General features: G+C 37.6%; 1 protein-coding gene across 2 annotated transcripts; it reads right to left on the bottom strand.

Moving 5' to 3' along the window:
• Nucleotides 1-633: 633 nt before the first annotated feature.
• WASHC3 (WASH complex subunit 3) lies at nucleotides 634-15763 on the bottom strand. 2 transcript variants are annotated; one of them, XM_038155807.1, is made up of 7 exons: nucleotides 15610-15763; nucleotides 14059-14157; nucleotides 11769-11834; nucleotides 10381-10509; nucleotides 8724-8831; nucleotides 5411-5475; nucleotides 634-2393 (listed from the first exon to the last, which is right to left on the bottom strand). In XM_038155807.1, exons 1-7 carry the CDS (start codon nucleotides 15658-15660, stop codon nucleotides 2309-2311), a joined length of 603 nt encoding a protein of 200 aa, XP_038011735.1. In that variant the 5' UTR covers nucleotides 15661-15763; the 3' UTR covers nucleotides 634-2308. The 2 variants fall into 2 exon arrangements, with proteins under 2 accessions (XP_038011735.1, XP_038011734.1); XM_038155806.1 differs by having other exon boundaries at nucleotides 8724-8834.
• Between the last annotated feature and the right edge of the window lie 2568 nt (nucleotides 15764-18331).

Genomic DNA, 18331 nt, shown 5'->3' on the forward strand with positions numbered 1-18331 from the left:
GCAGTTAAATTCACAATCCCTATTCATGAAATTGTTATTCTGTGACATGTATAATTGCTGATTAATTATGCCTTATTTTAACAAGTGTTAAAAGCCTCTGTAGGCCAGAGGCTTTCTTTTTCATTCCACATAAAAGTGTATCTGCAGGTATAAAAGGCAATTGATTTTAGGTTTTTTTTGTTTCAAACTAAAATTATTTTACACAAAAAGTTTCTTCAGGATGTTAAACAACTGAAGCTAAACCTTCTTTAATGTATTTTGTTAACCTTGCTTGTTTCTTTAGAAAAATATTAACTACTGTGTCTCAATTCAACTCTGTAAATCATGCTACTTCCTTACATAGGTCCATGTCAGTTCAAAAGTATCAAACATATAATACACATTAATTTCAGCCTTCCTTAAATTTGCTTCTTAGAACAGTGGCTATGGGATACTCAGTTCTCCTGTAGTCAGAGTGCCACCATGGGTTAACTTTAACTCCAAACCTCAATTTCCAAAACTCTCCCCTTAGGCTAGCAGGGTGATACAACTTCAGCAAAGTTAGTTCTGGAGAAAACATGAATTGCAGAGACTTTGGAAGAATTTTCATTGTTTTGTTTAGAACAAGATATAGGAATAAAATGAAACCATAACTTTGGTTTACAAAGTATAGCTTTTATTTTAGACTGCTTCAATGAGTTTTCAAATATAGATTTTAAAAAGTCCTAAGTGTTTCAATATATACATTCTGAATAATGTTATCACATTTACATTTGAAATATTTATGGCTAATATGTTAATATTTTTTGTGTTTTACCAAGTGTTAACTGTTAAGTACATTTTAAAGTGTTCAATAGTAATTAACCCATCATTGAAATACCATCTCTCGACATTCTCTAGTGCATATATGTTTTTGTAGGGATTCAGGCATTATTCTGATTTCCAGGTTATGGAGAGCATAAATAGGTCTGCTAGGCTGAAATGGGAGCCATGCTTAAGTTACAGGAAAAAAAAAAAAAAAGCAGGAAACCTGCTGAAGTGGCACAAATAACTAAGAGAGAAGGTATTGACTCAGTCATAGAGCCTAACAAACTTATACACTTGGAGCTCCAGTTTTAGTCTTCTCTTGGTCACAGCAAGAATGTGAAACACCAGAAGGTTAATGACTGCATGGCACACAGCATTCTGGTATAATCACAACAATCTGGGGAATTCAAACAGATTGCAAAGGATTTCACGTGGGACAAACTGTATTAAAGAAGATTCTTTAATGAAATATAATTTTTGAGTCATGGAATACATCAAGTAATTTTGAGGAGAATCTTCAGGGCACATCAGGCATTTCTTTATATTGCTCCTCAATGAGTGCCTCAAGAGGTGCCAAGATAGTTTTATCCTTATACAGCCTGAATTTTAGCTTTTTTTTAGCCTTTTATCAGCAAAGGCACCAACTTGGAGGTGATTTCTCCTCCTAAGCAAACTGTTCAGCCCCAGCTTCTTTCGAGTAAGGCCAATGAAGTCAGAAAATGGTTTCAACTAACCCACATAGCAGTCTCACAAGCAGTGAGATTCCATTAATGATCTCCCAGTCCCTTGCTTTTTTCTCAGTGTCATTTTCAAACCAATCTTGCTACGTTTGCACCTTTCTACAACACCGCAACCTGAACTGGATAAATCAACCCTTCAAGAGTAGGAGTTCCTCTAACAGCTTCATACAGACTCTAATGTGGCACTGAATAGCAGTCTATGCTTTGAAAATAGATTCAAAATGGGTTTTAATATATTTTTCACTTGTATTTTAGTTCTTCTCAAATCTGAGTATCACTGATTTGCAATCACCATAAGAGAGCTAACTTATATGTAATTCTTGTTGCCGCAAACACAGGATATTGCAAAAAAGGTACAGTTTGTCAATGAAACACTTTCATTTTCCAAACTTGATTCACCTTTAAGTTATGATGCAGAAAGAAGGCAACGTAGGTTAAATGTGTTACACAGAAAATCTAACAATGACCAGAATGCAGTGTTAGAGGTGTGGAATTCTTAGAGCCCTACGGAGCAATTTCAGCAGAACCAGAAATGAAGCTGACATGATGCAGCATAAAAACTGCAAGGATCTCATTATTCATTTTTCTCATAGGGGAAGGGTTCAGGTTGAAACACTGCTGCCTGTTCAAACTTTCCAGAGCAGAACATGGAGGATCTTAGTTCTTAAAAACGCCATCAGACAAACCATGTCATCCATGTGATCCAGGCAAAACCATTGTCTGCCAAAGCTCCAAACACACGGGCACTTAACAAAGGTTTCCAAAGGCTGGAATCAGTCTCTTCAGTCACTGAATGAAGATTCACTATCAGAACTGTCTTCTGCTTTGCCATCATCTCCCCAGGCAGGCACAGGGGCATCTGGGGTCCTGCAGGCAACAAAAACATTCTGTGCTGTAAATCCAGCTGAGAGCACAAGCAGCTCAGCACGTAACACCACTGTCCTTGCATGACAACTGCAAGAACTCTATTGCCACAACATTTAACACATTAACTGTTTATGGTTCACAAACTCACACCTTAGTGGTATTGCTTCACCTACAACTGGAACGCAAACACTAGAAACTGTAACTCACTGGACATCAAAACTCTGTAGACACCAGTGTGAATGCATGCCTTTGATGCCATCAGAAATGATGACAGATCATTAAGAAGTGGCAAACACTTGTAGAAAGAGTTGAAAGCAGGCAATAGTGATTAATTCAATTTTTTTTCAATCTTCAGAGGTTGTTGGGCTGAAAGGAACATTCTGTACACCATTGAGCAGTGTAAATAGTACATGAAAAAAATAAGACAGGAAATGAACAATACTGTATCCAACTAAAACTGCAGGGATAATTTAGTGAAGCAGAAGAGAATTACTCAGAGTGGAATTTGGCTAGAACATTGGGTTAAATTTGACATGCAAGAGCAGCCATGGGATTTTTATTGACTACAAATGATCAGATCTCTTGTATTTAGTTTTAAAGAGAATATTTAGGATGGATCTTAACACTGTGGCAAAATGTTTGCTTGGGGAATCTGCTGGAAATGAAGGTGAGATAAGCAAGCCATCTAAAGACTAACTAACATTACTGCCCGAAGATGTTGGCTCTCCATGGACTCTCCCTCCAAAGTACGTAATGAATTTGACATACAAGCAATACAGAGCCTGATAAAGGCTGAAAGCAAGGTAGAAAATACAAACATAATTATACTTGGGGGAAAATGACATTCAGAGAACCTCACTTCCTGTATGACAGCTAACATATCTTGGATAAAATATTGCATTTTAAACTAAGCTGACAGTTGTATTAATCATCCTGTTCTTCTTTATCTCGGGAGTACAGAATTTATTTTCCAACATTAGTTCTGTTTAGTTTAATTTCTCTGTTGGGAATCCCTAAGGTAACTTTAAAGTGTTCCTAAACATTTTTGGTGCAAAGATGAGAAGTGTGTGAAAGAACTGCAGAAGAGCCTTCTCCCTCCCTTCTGCACACCTCTAAAACAAATGAAGAAAGCATTTGCTTTCTCATGCAAATACCACTTCACAATATTATTCCTTGTTGCTGTGGTAATGACAAAACAGAAGAGCTGTGCAAAGATGTGATCTGCAGAGACCAGTGCAAAACCTCTCATTTATTAAAAAGAGGAAGATGATGCTGAATTCCTTTAGCTCATGAGAGCAGGACAAGCTCTTGTGGAACTGAAGACAGGCAAGAGAGGAAGGACAAGAAACAAAAGTTAAAGATAGGTAAATTGGGAGCTTGATAGAACAGGCAGTTACCAAATGCTGTAAAAAGTTGAGAAAGGAGCATTAACAGAGGTGGAAAAGCCAAGAGGAGAGTGTAGAAACAATATTGTATCATTAGAATTAGCACATCTACAGCCACAAATAACCCATGCTCAGCCAATGGCAAGGAGCTGGGGGAGTCTGCAGTAAGTGACTGAGCACACAGCCACGTGTACATTTTCCTAATTTTCTCTGGGACTGAGTGAGCAGACCTAAGGAAGCTGAAGACCCAAGAAATGCAGCGTGAATGGCAAGAAACACATGAAAGAAGAAGCCTACAGTGTCACAACAAGCAAGAAAATTGAAAAGTCACCATTGATACCTCAACATGTTCCACATTGTGCACCTTGCCAAATAATTAGCTTTCTTTAACCAGTTTTCAAACCAAAACCTTTTTAAAGAAAATCTGACTAAGCATTACTCTTGCACAGATCTTTGAAGATGCATTTTGAGATCTAACCCCAAATATATTCCGTGAGCCTCAATCCACAGTAATAACGTTTCTGTCTTAACGCAAAGTAGACAATCCAAAAGCAGACACTTTTTAAAAAACAGCTTTTGAAATTTTAACCTATTACCTTTTTGTTTTATCTACTACAAAAATCCACCCAAACATGCAGAAATAGCAGCATTTATAGAAGGGTATGGACTTCAAAGCACAGCAAAAAATATAATACATTTAACATACGTATAGAAAACCCAGGTTCGCTAAACCTATCTCCAACTTGCACAGGGTCCTTTTTTTTATTTCTCATTCAATCAGTAAAGAAAACAACTCAGGAATAATTACTTTAGGCTTATCTAGACCAGGAAGTAACTGGGAGCTAAAGTGACTCATCATATGATGATACTTCAGGTTTATTTTATTTAACATGTAGCTAGTTTCAGAATAAGCCTTTACAAAATGTAAAAGGACTTCACTGGAAATGAAAAATGGACTTTTTAATACCTTGACAGCTTGCAAATACCTTTTTAATACCCTGAAATACTTTCTAATACCCTGAAAAGAATGCAAAAATACTTCAAACATTTTGGTTTCTATAATGTAAGAATGAAAGTTAATACTTTAATTAGTTTAACAAATTCTGTGAAATAATACAGTAGAACTAAATTAAATGTTTACTGTAAAGTAAGACTGAAATTAATGTTTATGGCCAGACAAGAAGCTTTGAAAGTTACTATCTATTCTTAGTAGTCTTGACATCAGATGAACTCAATCAACAGCCAAAATTTTGAACTGCTGGCATCAATTTACACTGTTAATTTTGAAGTCAAGTTGTACACTACATCTACTGAGGGAATCTGGAAATAACTGTGTTGTCCCTCAAGCATTCAACAAAATATGACTGTGTTTGTTCTTACTGCTCTACAATAATGACATTTCCTTATTGGAGTGTTGAAAGCAAGTATCTGGGAAAAACCTCATAGCCTACATAGGGAAGTGAAAATGGCTACTGAACTTTTATTGAGTCCTCATGGGTAAATTGTCAGATGCTAGCTTGTCACTGCTATAACTCAGAACACCTTGAACAACCTTTTCTAAGCACATGTTTTTCCAGGTTTTTTAAACACACACTTGCACTGCAGCCCTACTGGGAGTCACAAATTACTTACTCGAGAAGATCAGGATTTAGCCCCTCGGAAATCATTTTGTTTCGTATTGCCATTACAGGAACACCCTGTGTAGCAGGAAGAATAACATAAAACTACTGGACACAAACAGATGAGTTAAATAACACAGGTACTTTTAAACCACACTTTCACATAAATTTATACGTGTCACTTGTCAAAAAACAGCACGGAACATTAATCTCAGTTCCCATCAATATGAACCTAGAAGCAAAAAATGATTGAGATTAAAGGCCCTTTTAATCCATCTTATATTTATGGCAAAATATCTAGAGAAAGTTGCAGGGAGAGAATCAAGACTGGACAGATATACTTGCAATTTGTGTACACAAAATTATGAAGCTGACATTATCTGTACGGGTAGGAACGTGGAGAAAGCACAAAGTAGCATAAAGACAGCAGAGAAGTTGTGCTAGGAAAGACTTGGGCATGCTGAAGGTATACCCAAGAGAGAGGAGAAAACCAGGGAAGTGCATCTGCTACCACTCCAGAAGGATCTCGTAAGGCAGTGCTAAAAGCTGGAGAAGTCTAAAAAGCATGGAGAAAAAGGCAAACAGGACATGAGAACAGAAGCACAATTTAAAAGTGAATTCTCTGAATACAACTGCTTGTGCAGTCAGGCTTGAATCTTCTGTGACTTGTGGACAGATTTCAGCCAAATATGTACTTGTTAAAAAAATTCCTTCCCTTCACTGCAAGTCCTTCCAGAGCTTCTGCACTTTATTTTATTCATCAACACCTAAACATCCTCTTATCTTGGATCACATATCCAAGACCCAAGTCCTCTCATGAGATACATTCCAACAAACTGCTCCTATGTTTCCACTACAGTTGCTCAAAGGCAACTTGTTGCTTTGCCATCTCCTGTTGGAAACCATCAGAAATACCATCTGGATCACTCCATGCCAATACAGGATATGGGAAAAAAAACCCCAAACCAAACGAGGATACAATTTCTGATTCAAAAGGGACAAAGTTAGTGGTGGTCTATGAAATTCTAAATGAAAAGTGGTGTAGGACTAGTATCTTTTTGTCCAAAAGCAAGTAAAATAGTGCTAAAATAAAGGGCAGGCATGACTAATGTTCCAGAGAAAGATGTGATTCTAGTGACAGCTGCAAGGTAAGAATCACAATCAAGGCTTGTGCATGAGCACTGTGGAACAGCACACACACAGGTACACAGCTGTAGCAATGTATCAGTGTCAAAAAAGGTCACTCAAGTAGCTGCAATGAAATACCTTGACATAAAAGAATATCTCAGTACTTCACAACTAATGTGCATTACACAGGTGAATATTTTGAATATTTATTTGAGTATTTCATGATAGTTTAAAAATTTAGTTATTCTAGTATAGATTTGGGCAGCAGGGATTGCGTGTCTACACACCATCTTGTACTAATGCTTTTCCCCTGCTTGACTGCTCTCAGGGTACTTTTCCCCACCTCAGAAGTCACTGATGGTTTGTTTATGCATCAATTCAAACCAGGTGAAAACAGAATTGAGTCAGATCAGGCAAGGCAAGAGTTCATATTTGATTTCAATCAAAGGGAATTTGGTATAGGACTTCTAAGAATGGGTTGTTTTTATGTTCATACTTGGAGTATGTTTTATTCCAACACTGTGTGCATTAAAATCTGCAATAAAAAATCCTTTCAGTACCCTCATATATCATAGATTCACAAAACTAATCTGAAGTTTAATCAAAATGCTCTTTTAGACTTCTTATCTGAATGAAAACAATTAAGATTGTACCTATATCTGTTTATAATACAATCAGGGCATTACACTTTACCTTTTATGCTTTCCTAAATTTTAATCTGGAAATATGGTACCGCTTTTGTGTGATTTCTTGGAATATTGTTGTAATTTTTATAAAGTAAGAATTTAGTATCCTCAATTGCACCTCACAAAATGAGTTTGTCACAATTTCACGGAAGAGCTACTTTTAGTTTAGAATGGTGCTCTTTTATACTACAAACATTGTGAGTAATAAATAAATTATCAGTTCAAACAAATCTTCAGCTAGAAACTTAATTTAGGCAAATAAATGACACTAACTGAAATACTTGACCGGACAAGGAGACAAGTTTGGCAAGTACAAAAACACACATTAATTTGTAGTATGTTAGTTTGACTTTCCTACCACACTGTTTACAACTGGCAGAGGAGTCACCAGGAACTGCCAGTACACAGGAGAAATGTGGAAAGTGAGATCTCACTCCTCTAGCAGTCACAAAAAAAATTTAAAAATTTCAAAGTAATTAGACCATCCAGCACTTTCAAATCCACTTTGAAGTCTGGCATTAAATCAATATAGTAACATAGTGTTCTACTCTCTGCTACTATCCCACTGCTAGGTTTTCCAAATGGTTTGTAATAAGCTACCCATAAAGTGACAATTTGTGATTCAAGTGAAAAATAAGGTTTGGAACAGCATTCAAGGGATGAAGCAGACCAATTGTAATAATTTCTCTGAAGACTGAGTGAAACCATTAATTTAGTTTTAACATAAGGAAGATTTTATTAATACTATGACATAGTCATCCTTTCCAGAATTATAATATGTATTTTAGAGGAAAATTTCCACTGACAAATTGAAAATAAATTGAAGTAAACTCTTTGTTTCCAATCTCATTTTTAAGTTTGTGGATGTGAAATGGCCTAAAAATATCACAAACAGTCTCCCATTCACCTTCTCATTCCTTCATTAGATTCACACATGTTAATATTGAGATTACAATCATTTATTTCCTATTTATCTGTAGCACAGACCACAGATAAAAACGTAAACAAAACTGCATCACGAGTAACAGGAAACTGGAGTGGAACCAGATAGTGAAGCAATCCTTGTATCTCTATTTTGGTCTTTACAGAAATATCAAGTACTCCTGTTCTGGACTATACTTGCAAAGCTGTATTTTGTACCCTACAGTAAAATCAGGCTGTAATCAGTCTGTATGCAGGGAATGACTCCAGTTTGCCAGGACAACTCCATTTTCAGTGGCATCTTCTGTGCCTCCGGCTAACATCACTTTGCATTTACACATTTCACACCTTCAGTTCACAAGTCTACCAGCAGAATTTTGTAGAAAGATCTTGCCAGAAACTGTCTGAGGGAATATATTACATTAATTCATTTATTAGAGATGATGTGTTAGAATATTATGATGTTATCCTACCTTAAAGATTACTGTTGCAATACATGTTTTCAGACATTTAAGGTTCAGGTACAGCAGTGTGGTACATTCCAACAAAAAATAACATGCTAGCCAAAGAATGACACGAGAACTGACTTACCACTTGGACCATTTTGAGGTATCTGGCATATCTTGGATCCTTGGCCACAGTTGTGACATTTTCTGTTACTACCTCTGTTTTCTGTAACCCTTCCTCTTGTGTATTGTTCTGCTGTATGTGAAGAACAAACCCTTTAATGGTTAGGTGTACACACCACACCCATGGAGAGATTCCAAACAATAAAACTGGGCATTTTAGGGTAAAGTGCAACACCTCCTCATCAAGATTATTCTGATCCACACTCACAAAATTAGACATTTCCTAGATGTATGAAATCACAAAACTAGCTATTTTGTTGCTCACTGTTACAAGTGTCTTTCTACTTTTAGATACAATTTTAAGTTATTGAACAACACATAAAAAACCAAAAAGGCCCAAATAATCCTGTAAAGTTGTATTTAATAAATATCACAATATTAAATGTAAATGGTCTTTTTATAAAAATATTTATAAGGAGTATATCTGTAAATCTCCCTCAGTAGTCAAATGCTTTTTTTCCTCAAAATATGTAATTCCCTGACAAAGGTTTCATACATATCATGTAACTTCTAAACTATACTTTTGAGTATAAATCATTAATCAAAGCATAGTGTAATGAAATCAAAGATTCCTTGAAAGTATTTAATTTAAATGAAACGAAAAATGACAAGAAGTTCTAGTAGTTTTAAAAGAACACAGAAAACTGTATTTTTTCTACAAAACTAACCACCTGAAAGCGTGGAAATATATGAACTTTATATACTTAAATATACTTTATATACTTCCATATCTGAGAAGAGGAACATTTTAAAGAAAATGAACTCATGGTGAGTCATTCTCTAACATGGCTGGAACATGCAATGCTGTCCAGTGTCTCCCCTGCTGCTGCCTGCAAATCAGAGTTACAATCTTTGACAGGCAGGCAAAAGCAGCAGAGTGCTACTGCTTTTCCACAGCAACCTCCACCAAATAAGAGAATGAGCAGAGAGATCAAAACTGAGGATTCCATGAGAAGAAAGTGTAAGGGGAAACCGGGAAAAGAACTCCATCTACAAATGGACCTGAAAGCCTCACTTAGTTGTGTGGTGACCATGGGATTCAAATGTCTGGATTAAAAAAATCAAGAAACCACACACATTAAATGCCCCAAAATGACAAGAAGTTAGTTGCAGGGGTAGTATTTTAACGCTGATTGCTAGTAATAAGCTGGCCTTTACTATATGTGAAGGATAATATACAGAAAACCTTCAATAATAAACTCTTTAGAATTAAGCATGCTAGAAATTCCAATTTGAGCTAAAAGCACACATTCTGAAGAAAGGAGAAAAGAGTTGCAATTGTGTGATTTGAACTGTTATTTTCATTCATGACCTTCCCAGCGCCCTGATGTAATTCATGTTCATATTTTAGTGTGAGTGAAGAAAAGGAAGGAGAAATTTAGCATTAGATTTGACTTAGTTATAATTATTTAAGTCACATAGTTAATTAAGGGTATAGCTTTTTTTGTTTTAAGTCACTTGTTAAAACAGTGTCAGTAGAGAAAAGCCTAGTCTTGGACTTCTACAGTTGATTGCTCACTTCCAGTAGAATTGCTTCCTCTATATACTGCAAATGACATTAAAAACTTGACCTAGAGAGCTCTACTCCTTCAAGGTGTGAGTTATGCTTCATTACTTACTCCAGACTGAGGTGATCCAGCTGTCTGTTGATCTGTAGCAGCCTGTGCCACGGGACCATTTGTAACACTGTTCACGTTTGCACTGGACACTTCAAATTTGACATCTTCTAGGCCAGGAATTGAGGATAACTGAATGCAAAAAACATCATCAAATAAGCATTGAGCACTGCATAGGACTACATGTACAACAAAATCTGCAGCATCCTGCTTACCACTTATTGTCCAGGTGGGTTTTACGTTAGTAAAATTGCAACTTTCTGCCCCTAGTTTTGGTATTTTGATTGGGGGGAAAAAATCTTTCTATCCAGCTGCCTTCTACAATAAAAACTTTCACTGTTAACACAGGGCTGCAGAGCAGGAAAGACTTCCACACCTTCCCAGCATTTTGCTACTGCATTTATCAACCACATGAGAGCCATGCAATCTCTGCTACTTTCCCTACAGTGAAAGAAATCATGGCAAGAACAGCTCCATCACCTAACAGATGGGAGACTGGTTACAAATTTTTCAATTTTCTACATCTTTCACTTTTTTTAAAGAAATTATGTGAGTGGATATTAAATACACCGCAAATCTATTTGAAGGAAATTCTATTTAACATGATTATGAAGAATTCTGCAAAAATCATCAATTCAGATAATTCCTAAATATTTTGAAATAAATAAGTTTGTAAGCTCTGTTTGTGTTATTACACTATTTTTTCCCCACAAAGATCTTAATGAATGCTTTCAAAATATCCTACCCTTGCTCCCAGAAAAGCCAACTGAAACTGCCTCCATCATTATTGAAAGACCTTGTTAAAATTTTATAGTGGATGATTGATTGACTTTGGGATTTTGTTGGGTTTTTTTTCCTAGTAAATGATATACTATATTTCCTGTCTAAGACCACAGATTATATATTTTTGTTGTTTCAGCTAAAGAAGATAAATAAATCTAATTAGGTTAGATCCACTTCAGGTCACATTTCAATATCAAAAGGATTTACAAGGCTTCTCTCTAGTTACTTATATCAGCTGAAGTCCTTACAGTCCAGTAACATACAAAGATATTTTTGTTTTACACAGGGGGAAAGAATTTCCTTATTAGCATTTGTATGGCAAAAAGTGTTCCTTTCCTGTTCCACATGCTTAGCACACACAAATTTTCCACTAGGTACTGTTGTTTTCTGTCTTCTGTATCAACTACATATTCAAATGTTACACAATACAAGTAGGAAGGCATTAACTAGAAAGTAAAAGAGAGAATTTTTGATATCAGGGTTTTATATTAGCTCCTTCAAATCATTATGAAAACTTATTTGCTCAATTCAAACTCTAAAAAAGAAGCTAGTTCACATAATCTAGGAGGCTGTCACTGTTAGAAGATGAAGTCTATATCCATACAAACCTTTGCATCCAGAATATTGAGTGTGGTTTCAATTTGTTGGATACGAAGAGAGAGTGCTGACAATTTCTACAACAGAAAACAATCAGGTTGTGAAATTGCTTCCCTATGCACTTGGACATATACAAGAGTTTGCAGCTAGTTAAAAAAAAATTACTTTTTTTAACTTCTCCATGCTGAAGGCAGAGTACAGTGTAAATGAGATTATCACATTATGAAATGAATAAAGCAATGACAACCCTTTTTAGAACAGTAGCTACAGCGGTACAAATTTTAAATAATTTTACTCTGCAGTTGGTTTTCCCATATAATGAGAGAAATGAAGACAGACTACTTACAAAAGAAAGCCAAAGTAAATAGGGTATTACTCTGGGCAACTGGAGAATAATGGTAGACACATTGTACTCTCCCAGTTACTGAAAGATCTTTCTTCAAAGCTTTTTCCAAATGTGGAAGATGAAAAGAGATGATGTGTGTGTATGTAACTGAGCAAATACAATGAGAAAATCTGATAATTAATACAGCAGGTGATTCAAAGTCCTACACAGTCAAAATCCACGATGTATCAGAACTTACCAGGCACTTTATATGCTCCAGGTGCACCTCAATCAAATTTTGACTTCTTTTTTTTTTAAATACAACTTAAGTTTTTCTAAATTACTCCATAAGAACTGCCAGTCTTTTAACTAATCACTACCATACTCCACCAGACCTGTCCAAGTGAAGTTGGCTAGAGTGCTGGCTGGCAGATACGTACCATTCTGACAGCTTTCTGGCACCTTGGCAAGATTCTGCCTGGCTCTGAAGCAGAACTTTAACACCCTAAGAAAATGGCAGTTCTGCCAATATGCTAGAAAAAGTAGGAGACTGACAGGAGTTAGTCTTTTTGGATAGAGCACTGACTTGTTTACAGATGGTCCTTTGTTCACGAAGAGGAGTCAGTTCCTATTGGAAGGAACTATATGTCCTACATTTAACTGGATAAGGCGGGGGAAAGATGTACAAAAGACAATTATGCAATTTTATGGGTCTATTTGACAAGAGCCAAGAAATTTAGAGTTAAGGATGGTGTCAGCCCTGATTTTGAGTTTCTTGGCTTCTGTTGACTTACACTGCGACCTTTCGCATTAAAAACACTTCTGTACTTGATGAATACAAAAAACTTCTCAAGGAGTATATAAAGCAACTATTTAGTCTCTTGAGTAACAACACATTTTGGTTAACTAATAACTGTTTTATTAGGCAGACTTCACAGTGCTGCAGTGTGCTCAAGGTGGCTTTAAATATAGGTGCTCTGATTTCCACAGGGCCTGTGGAAGAGGGAATACTGATATCAGGTGACAACTGACTTTTGGACAACTGACAACAGCATCATCAGGCAGTTGCACTGTCCCATCTATCAAGTTACAAGAAGTTTAAAAACCTAGGAAAAATGACTTTTTTTCCTCTGAAGCTCCATATATTCATGTAATAGCCAAATCTTATACTTGTCACGCGTCTGGCTCTAAACTTCACCAACAAATAACAGAATTTCTCAGATTACATGGCTTAGTCTAATTGGATGTGACTGCTGCCCTGGCTCAGCTGGCTAGAGCTGTATAGCATTCTTTGTTGAATAAACTAATGAAAAAGTACAAAAAACCTCTAAAGACAAAAAGGTTACCCTCAAAGCCACATTAGAAAACACTCTTTTTACAAGGAGGACTCTTGTTGAGTGGACAATTCTAATCCTGTTGGTCTGGTGTATTTCCATTGACTCTAAAGTCATCACATAATCTTACTAATCCTAAATATTTTTATTTTTCTCTCTTTTTGCAGGAAACTGAAGTTAAAGGCTTCATGTTCTATACTAATCACTTGCCAAAAATGTCCTCTTTCAACATAAAAACTATTTACATTCAGCGCTAAGCGTATGACTCTCTTAAATTAAAGGTGATAAAAATAAGCTTTGATGGACCACAAGAACATGGCATCCTTCTTTCATAACAACATAAGAGCCAGAGATGAAGCTGCCCAAAATAAATTCCCTGTATCAAAAAGTTCAAAGTCTGTTCCAAATGCAAAAGTTTAAGAAAACAGGACGGAGAGTGGCACAATCAGGAGTTCATGTGGATCCCTTGGGGAAAAATTCTGTCTTAATCACTTACTAAAGAGAAACCTTCAACAAAAAGCAGACTACATTTTTGGTTTAGGCTACCAGTATTACTCATCAAAAATGTTTAAATGAATGTTTCCCACTTCTTGAATTTTTTTAAATTGTATAAAGGGACAGCTGGGAAAATAACAAACATACCTCTTCACAAACAGTAGAAAAGCGGTTGAGAAACTGCACTGTGTGAACCACAAACTGGTTTAGAAATGCTACAGTTCTTTTCTGCTGAATAGCAGGAACCTGCATTAAAAAAGATAAGAAAATCAGGTTATAAGTCAATGTCAGGTTTCACAATTGGATTGAAATATCTGTTAAAAATGCACGTAATTTCTTTTTTTAGAAGAAATTATTGGGAAATCTGTCTCAAGTGTGCCTGCTATGAATACATACATACAAAAACCATTTTCTAATACACATATGCATTCATACAAATCCTTTGCCACTAAAAATCTATTAACACAACAGCTGAGAATTTAGAGGACACATAGAAAAGGCAACAAGACTCAAGAAATGAAGGATTGTTATCTTAAAGAAAACACCTTCAGACGGAATTGTGCATATTCCTGAAAATCAGAAGGAAAAACAAACTTGGCCAGCCACACTAATACTCAGTTACAACTAATGCCATGATCAAAACTGAAGTGTAGTGATGTTGCTATCTAAGTATTTAGTGGCTGCCCTACTGGTTCTCATTTGCAAGTCCAGACTAGCCTAAAATGACCAAAAGTTATCCTCCAAATCAGTTTCGATGCTCACCTACTTTTCAGACTAAAATGCAGAATCTTATGTTTGCCAAAAAGAATGGTGGTCGTATTGTAACACAGAGTTAGCATTTTTATTTAAACCATTACAGAAGACTGGATTCAGGAATTTGCACACAAAAGTTTGTGTATAAAATTTTAGTGGCTCAGGGTTAATAACCTTGGACAATTCTTTAACTGTTAACCTTCGCAAAGGAAATTAGCCTATGACATTGTCATTGATGTAAGTGGAAGATTTACAAGGAATATTACTGGCAGCCAAGATTCTGCTGCACTTTTTTGGTGAATACAGTAACTCTCTGGTCTCCACCTCTTCTTTAGCCACTGACTTATCAGTGCATTCAATATACAACTCATTATGGCCATCTTAAAACATCCTGACTTTTTGAGACTTTTGTTGCTACTACCTCGAGCCTTCAGCCTGTGCACTGTACAGTAACATCTGCTGAAGTTCAATTCGGTGGTTCCAAAATTTGCCAAGCAGTGCTTGTGACTTTAGCAGAAATCTGCAGGGTGGCACAGAGCCTGGAAGAATCACTGGGTGAATTGGAACTGTCCTGTCTTCAGACTCTCTATTGAGAAAACTAAGTTCAAAAAGAAAGTTTCTGCAACATTTGAAGAAATTAATACACAGCTTTGCACAGGATTTGCCCCCCCACATCGATGTCTGAAACGGCTTAGTCTTTAAATACAAAGTTATCGCAGAACTTGCAGAAAAAGGCCTCAGGAAAGCAGCTGGAGACACAGGTAAGGACCAGAGCCCGCTCGTTCCCGGCTGCGAGGGCGGCACGGGGAGCTCCCCTCGCCCGCTGCCGCCGGGCCGGGCCGGGAGCCGGGGGGACGCGGGGCTCGCCCAGCACCAGGGCCAGCGCAGCCGCCGCCGGGCAGGAGGAGCGGCAGCCCCGGAGCGCCGGGCGAACGCAGCCCGTACCTTGGTGAGGTCAATGCCGGAGCCCACGATGGGCAGCCCGTCCTCGTCCATGCTCGCGGGCCGGGCCGGGCCGGGCCGGGCTCAGCCCCGCTCCGCAGCTCGGCCGCGCTCCGCAGGCTCGGCCCGGAAACAAACCCCGAGCGCCGCGGGGCGGGGCGCGCCCGCTGCCCGCGCTTCCTCCTGGGAAACGCAGTCCCGGGCCGCAGCCCTGGCGGCCGGCTGTGCCCCGGGGATGAACGCCGAGGATAAACCCCGGGCTTCTGGGGTGCCTTCTATGGCACCCGCTTTGCCATGCAACGGGTGGCAGCCGCTGAGGGGCACGGCCATGCCAGTGGGGGTCACACTGACGCCCAGCTCTCCACAGGCCTCAGGACAGGGCCTGGCATGGTGGTGTTTGGGAAGTGTCGTCCCCTGCGGTCAAGCATTAAGGATGAGAAAAGCCAGTGAAGGAACTGTTCCTGTGCTCATACGCATAATTTGAGGGCGGAAATGCCGCAGTTTGGATGTGGGGAGTCAAAATAAGGAGCGCTGCAGGGCTCTGGGTTCTTCCGAAAAAGACAAATTTGGGGTGATCTGCAGTCCTTGTTTACAGCAGTATATCCAAAGAGACTGTAGTGGATTTCCATATTTAGTGGAAATTCTCCACAGTTACATCTAAATCCTACTGCATTTAATGAACCCTCCTAAATTCAGGGCAGTCAAGAAACCATCATAGTCTGAGGCTGTCAGGTGGAAACTTGTGATGAGATGAATAGAGACACACTAATTACTGCAATACTTTGAAGACTAGATCCCAAATGTACTATCCTAATTTTGGTTTAAAATTTACCAAAATTCTCAGTTTACTTACAAATGATCACAGTTTGCCAAAACTTTCTACAAATCCATATACAGAATCAATGGTAGTTGTACACACAGCGCTTAGTTCTGTTACTCCAGTTGCCATAAAATTCTCATTTATTTACTGAAGCAGCTTTTTTGGCTTTATTACTTTCACAATGTATTTACTACTAACCTTCTGTCATATGCACATCATTATTACTCTCTTGCTAAGATAGTACAGCAAAGTTTTTTTTGTCCATGCTAATTGAATTATTGAACATCTTCTGATTCATACTCTGTTTGGAGCATTGACATGTTGTTGGCTCAATTTCTGACCTCTCCCAAAGGATGAGCAGCAGACTAACCTACAAAATTCAGTGGGTTTAGCTTTCAATCCCTAGCTTACAGGAGTTGTGCAAATTAGTGTTGGGCAACAGAGCTGTTTATTTGAGTTATTTTGCCACTAATTTGAGTTGTTTGTAATTACCTTAAAATTCCAACTAAATATATTCAAGAAGAATTAATCTCGTTTATCATTAAAGGTCTATAATACATTTTTCCAGGCAATGGCACTGAAAATTAATGTAAATGCATAGCCAGATCTTATCTGAATGTCTTAGTCTGTAAAGCTGGATAAGAAATCTCCCAAGAATATGCTATTTTATGAACTTTCTGGTACTTCCTGCTTTTAATTTGCCCAAAAATACTGCACAGAAAAGTGCAACACAGCACTTTTTCCTCCCAGCTGGAGTTAGGAAATGCAGGGTATGAAAAGTGAAAAACAGAAAGGAGGAAATGATCCAAATTTTCCAAAACCTCTTAGAAAGTTTAAATTGAACTAACTTGTTCAGCTGTAAATATAAATGCCTGAACTTCCAAGGGGAGGATTCATAAAAAAAATAATTGAGTGATAACATCCAGATTTATAGTGTGTAGGACTTGAAAATGTATTTTTTACCAGCACCCATGCTGGATGATAAATGTCAGACTGAGGAATAAGTACTGTACAGTATGTAACTGCTGGCAGTTTATACCCTATGCATGTGTACAAATACATACTGTCATTTAAAGGCCCTGTTCTGTAGCTCCACCTTCCAGTGCAGGAAAAGAGATCAAAGAGTGTTTAACAGTTACCAAAATGAAGATTGGTTGAACATTAGTATTTTCAAGATGTCAGCTTTCCAGATGCTGAGGCTAGCTTGGAGTGGAAAAGCTGTGTGTACAGAAAACTGATCACAGCTCTATCTTCATCACTGGTAAAAAATACCTGACTTGTGATTAGGGTACACAGAAAAGTAAAGGCAAGAAGACAGGTTTCAAAGCATTGAAACTGATCTGCTCCATATAATCTACAGAATCAGAGCCTTGGGTCAACTGCAAAACAAAACTGCACAAGCTGAGAAAAACTGGCAAGTGCTACTGAAGCTTACAATGTTCATATGCATCTTGTGTGCTTATATACTGTTACAGGTCCCAGGATACCACATTCAGGTTAGAATCAGCCCAGAACTCAAATAGCTATACAACTGAGAGACAAGTTAAACAGAAAGAAAAAGCTGATCCAAAAAAATTTCCAGACATGGTGTCACCTGATCCTCCACAAGGGGCAATAGTTGTTTTTAATAAGGTGGTCCAATGAACAGCTGAAAAGATCAGTGTGGATTAACATTTGCTTGATTTCCCATGGAGTCTTCTAAATCCATGCTTGCAAAGGGTATTCTAGTAAAAGTTTCTGTATGAAACTGATATTGCCTCGATGATTTTTCTCTATGCTGAATTTAAGCAATCTCAATGATCTCAGTGTGACAGGATTTGTACAATTCTTGCAAACAGTTCAGAGAATTATCAACCCTTCACAGTTGAATAGACTGAGAAATACAAATGTTAGGTATTATGTAGG

The sequence above is a fragment of the Motacilla alba genome, chromosome 1A, assembly GCF_015832195.1.
Source record: "Motacilla alba alba isolate MOTALB_02 chromosome 1A, Motacilla_alba_V1.0_pri, whole genome shotgun sequence".
NCBI classification, from domain to species: Eukaryota; Metazoa; Chordata; class Aves; order Passeriformes; family Motacillidae; genus Motacilla; species Motacilla alba.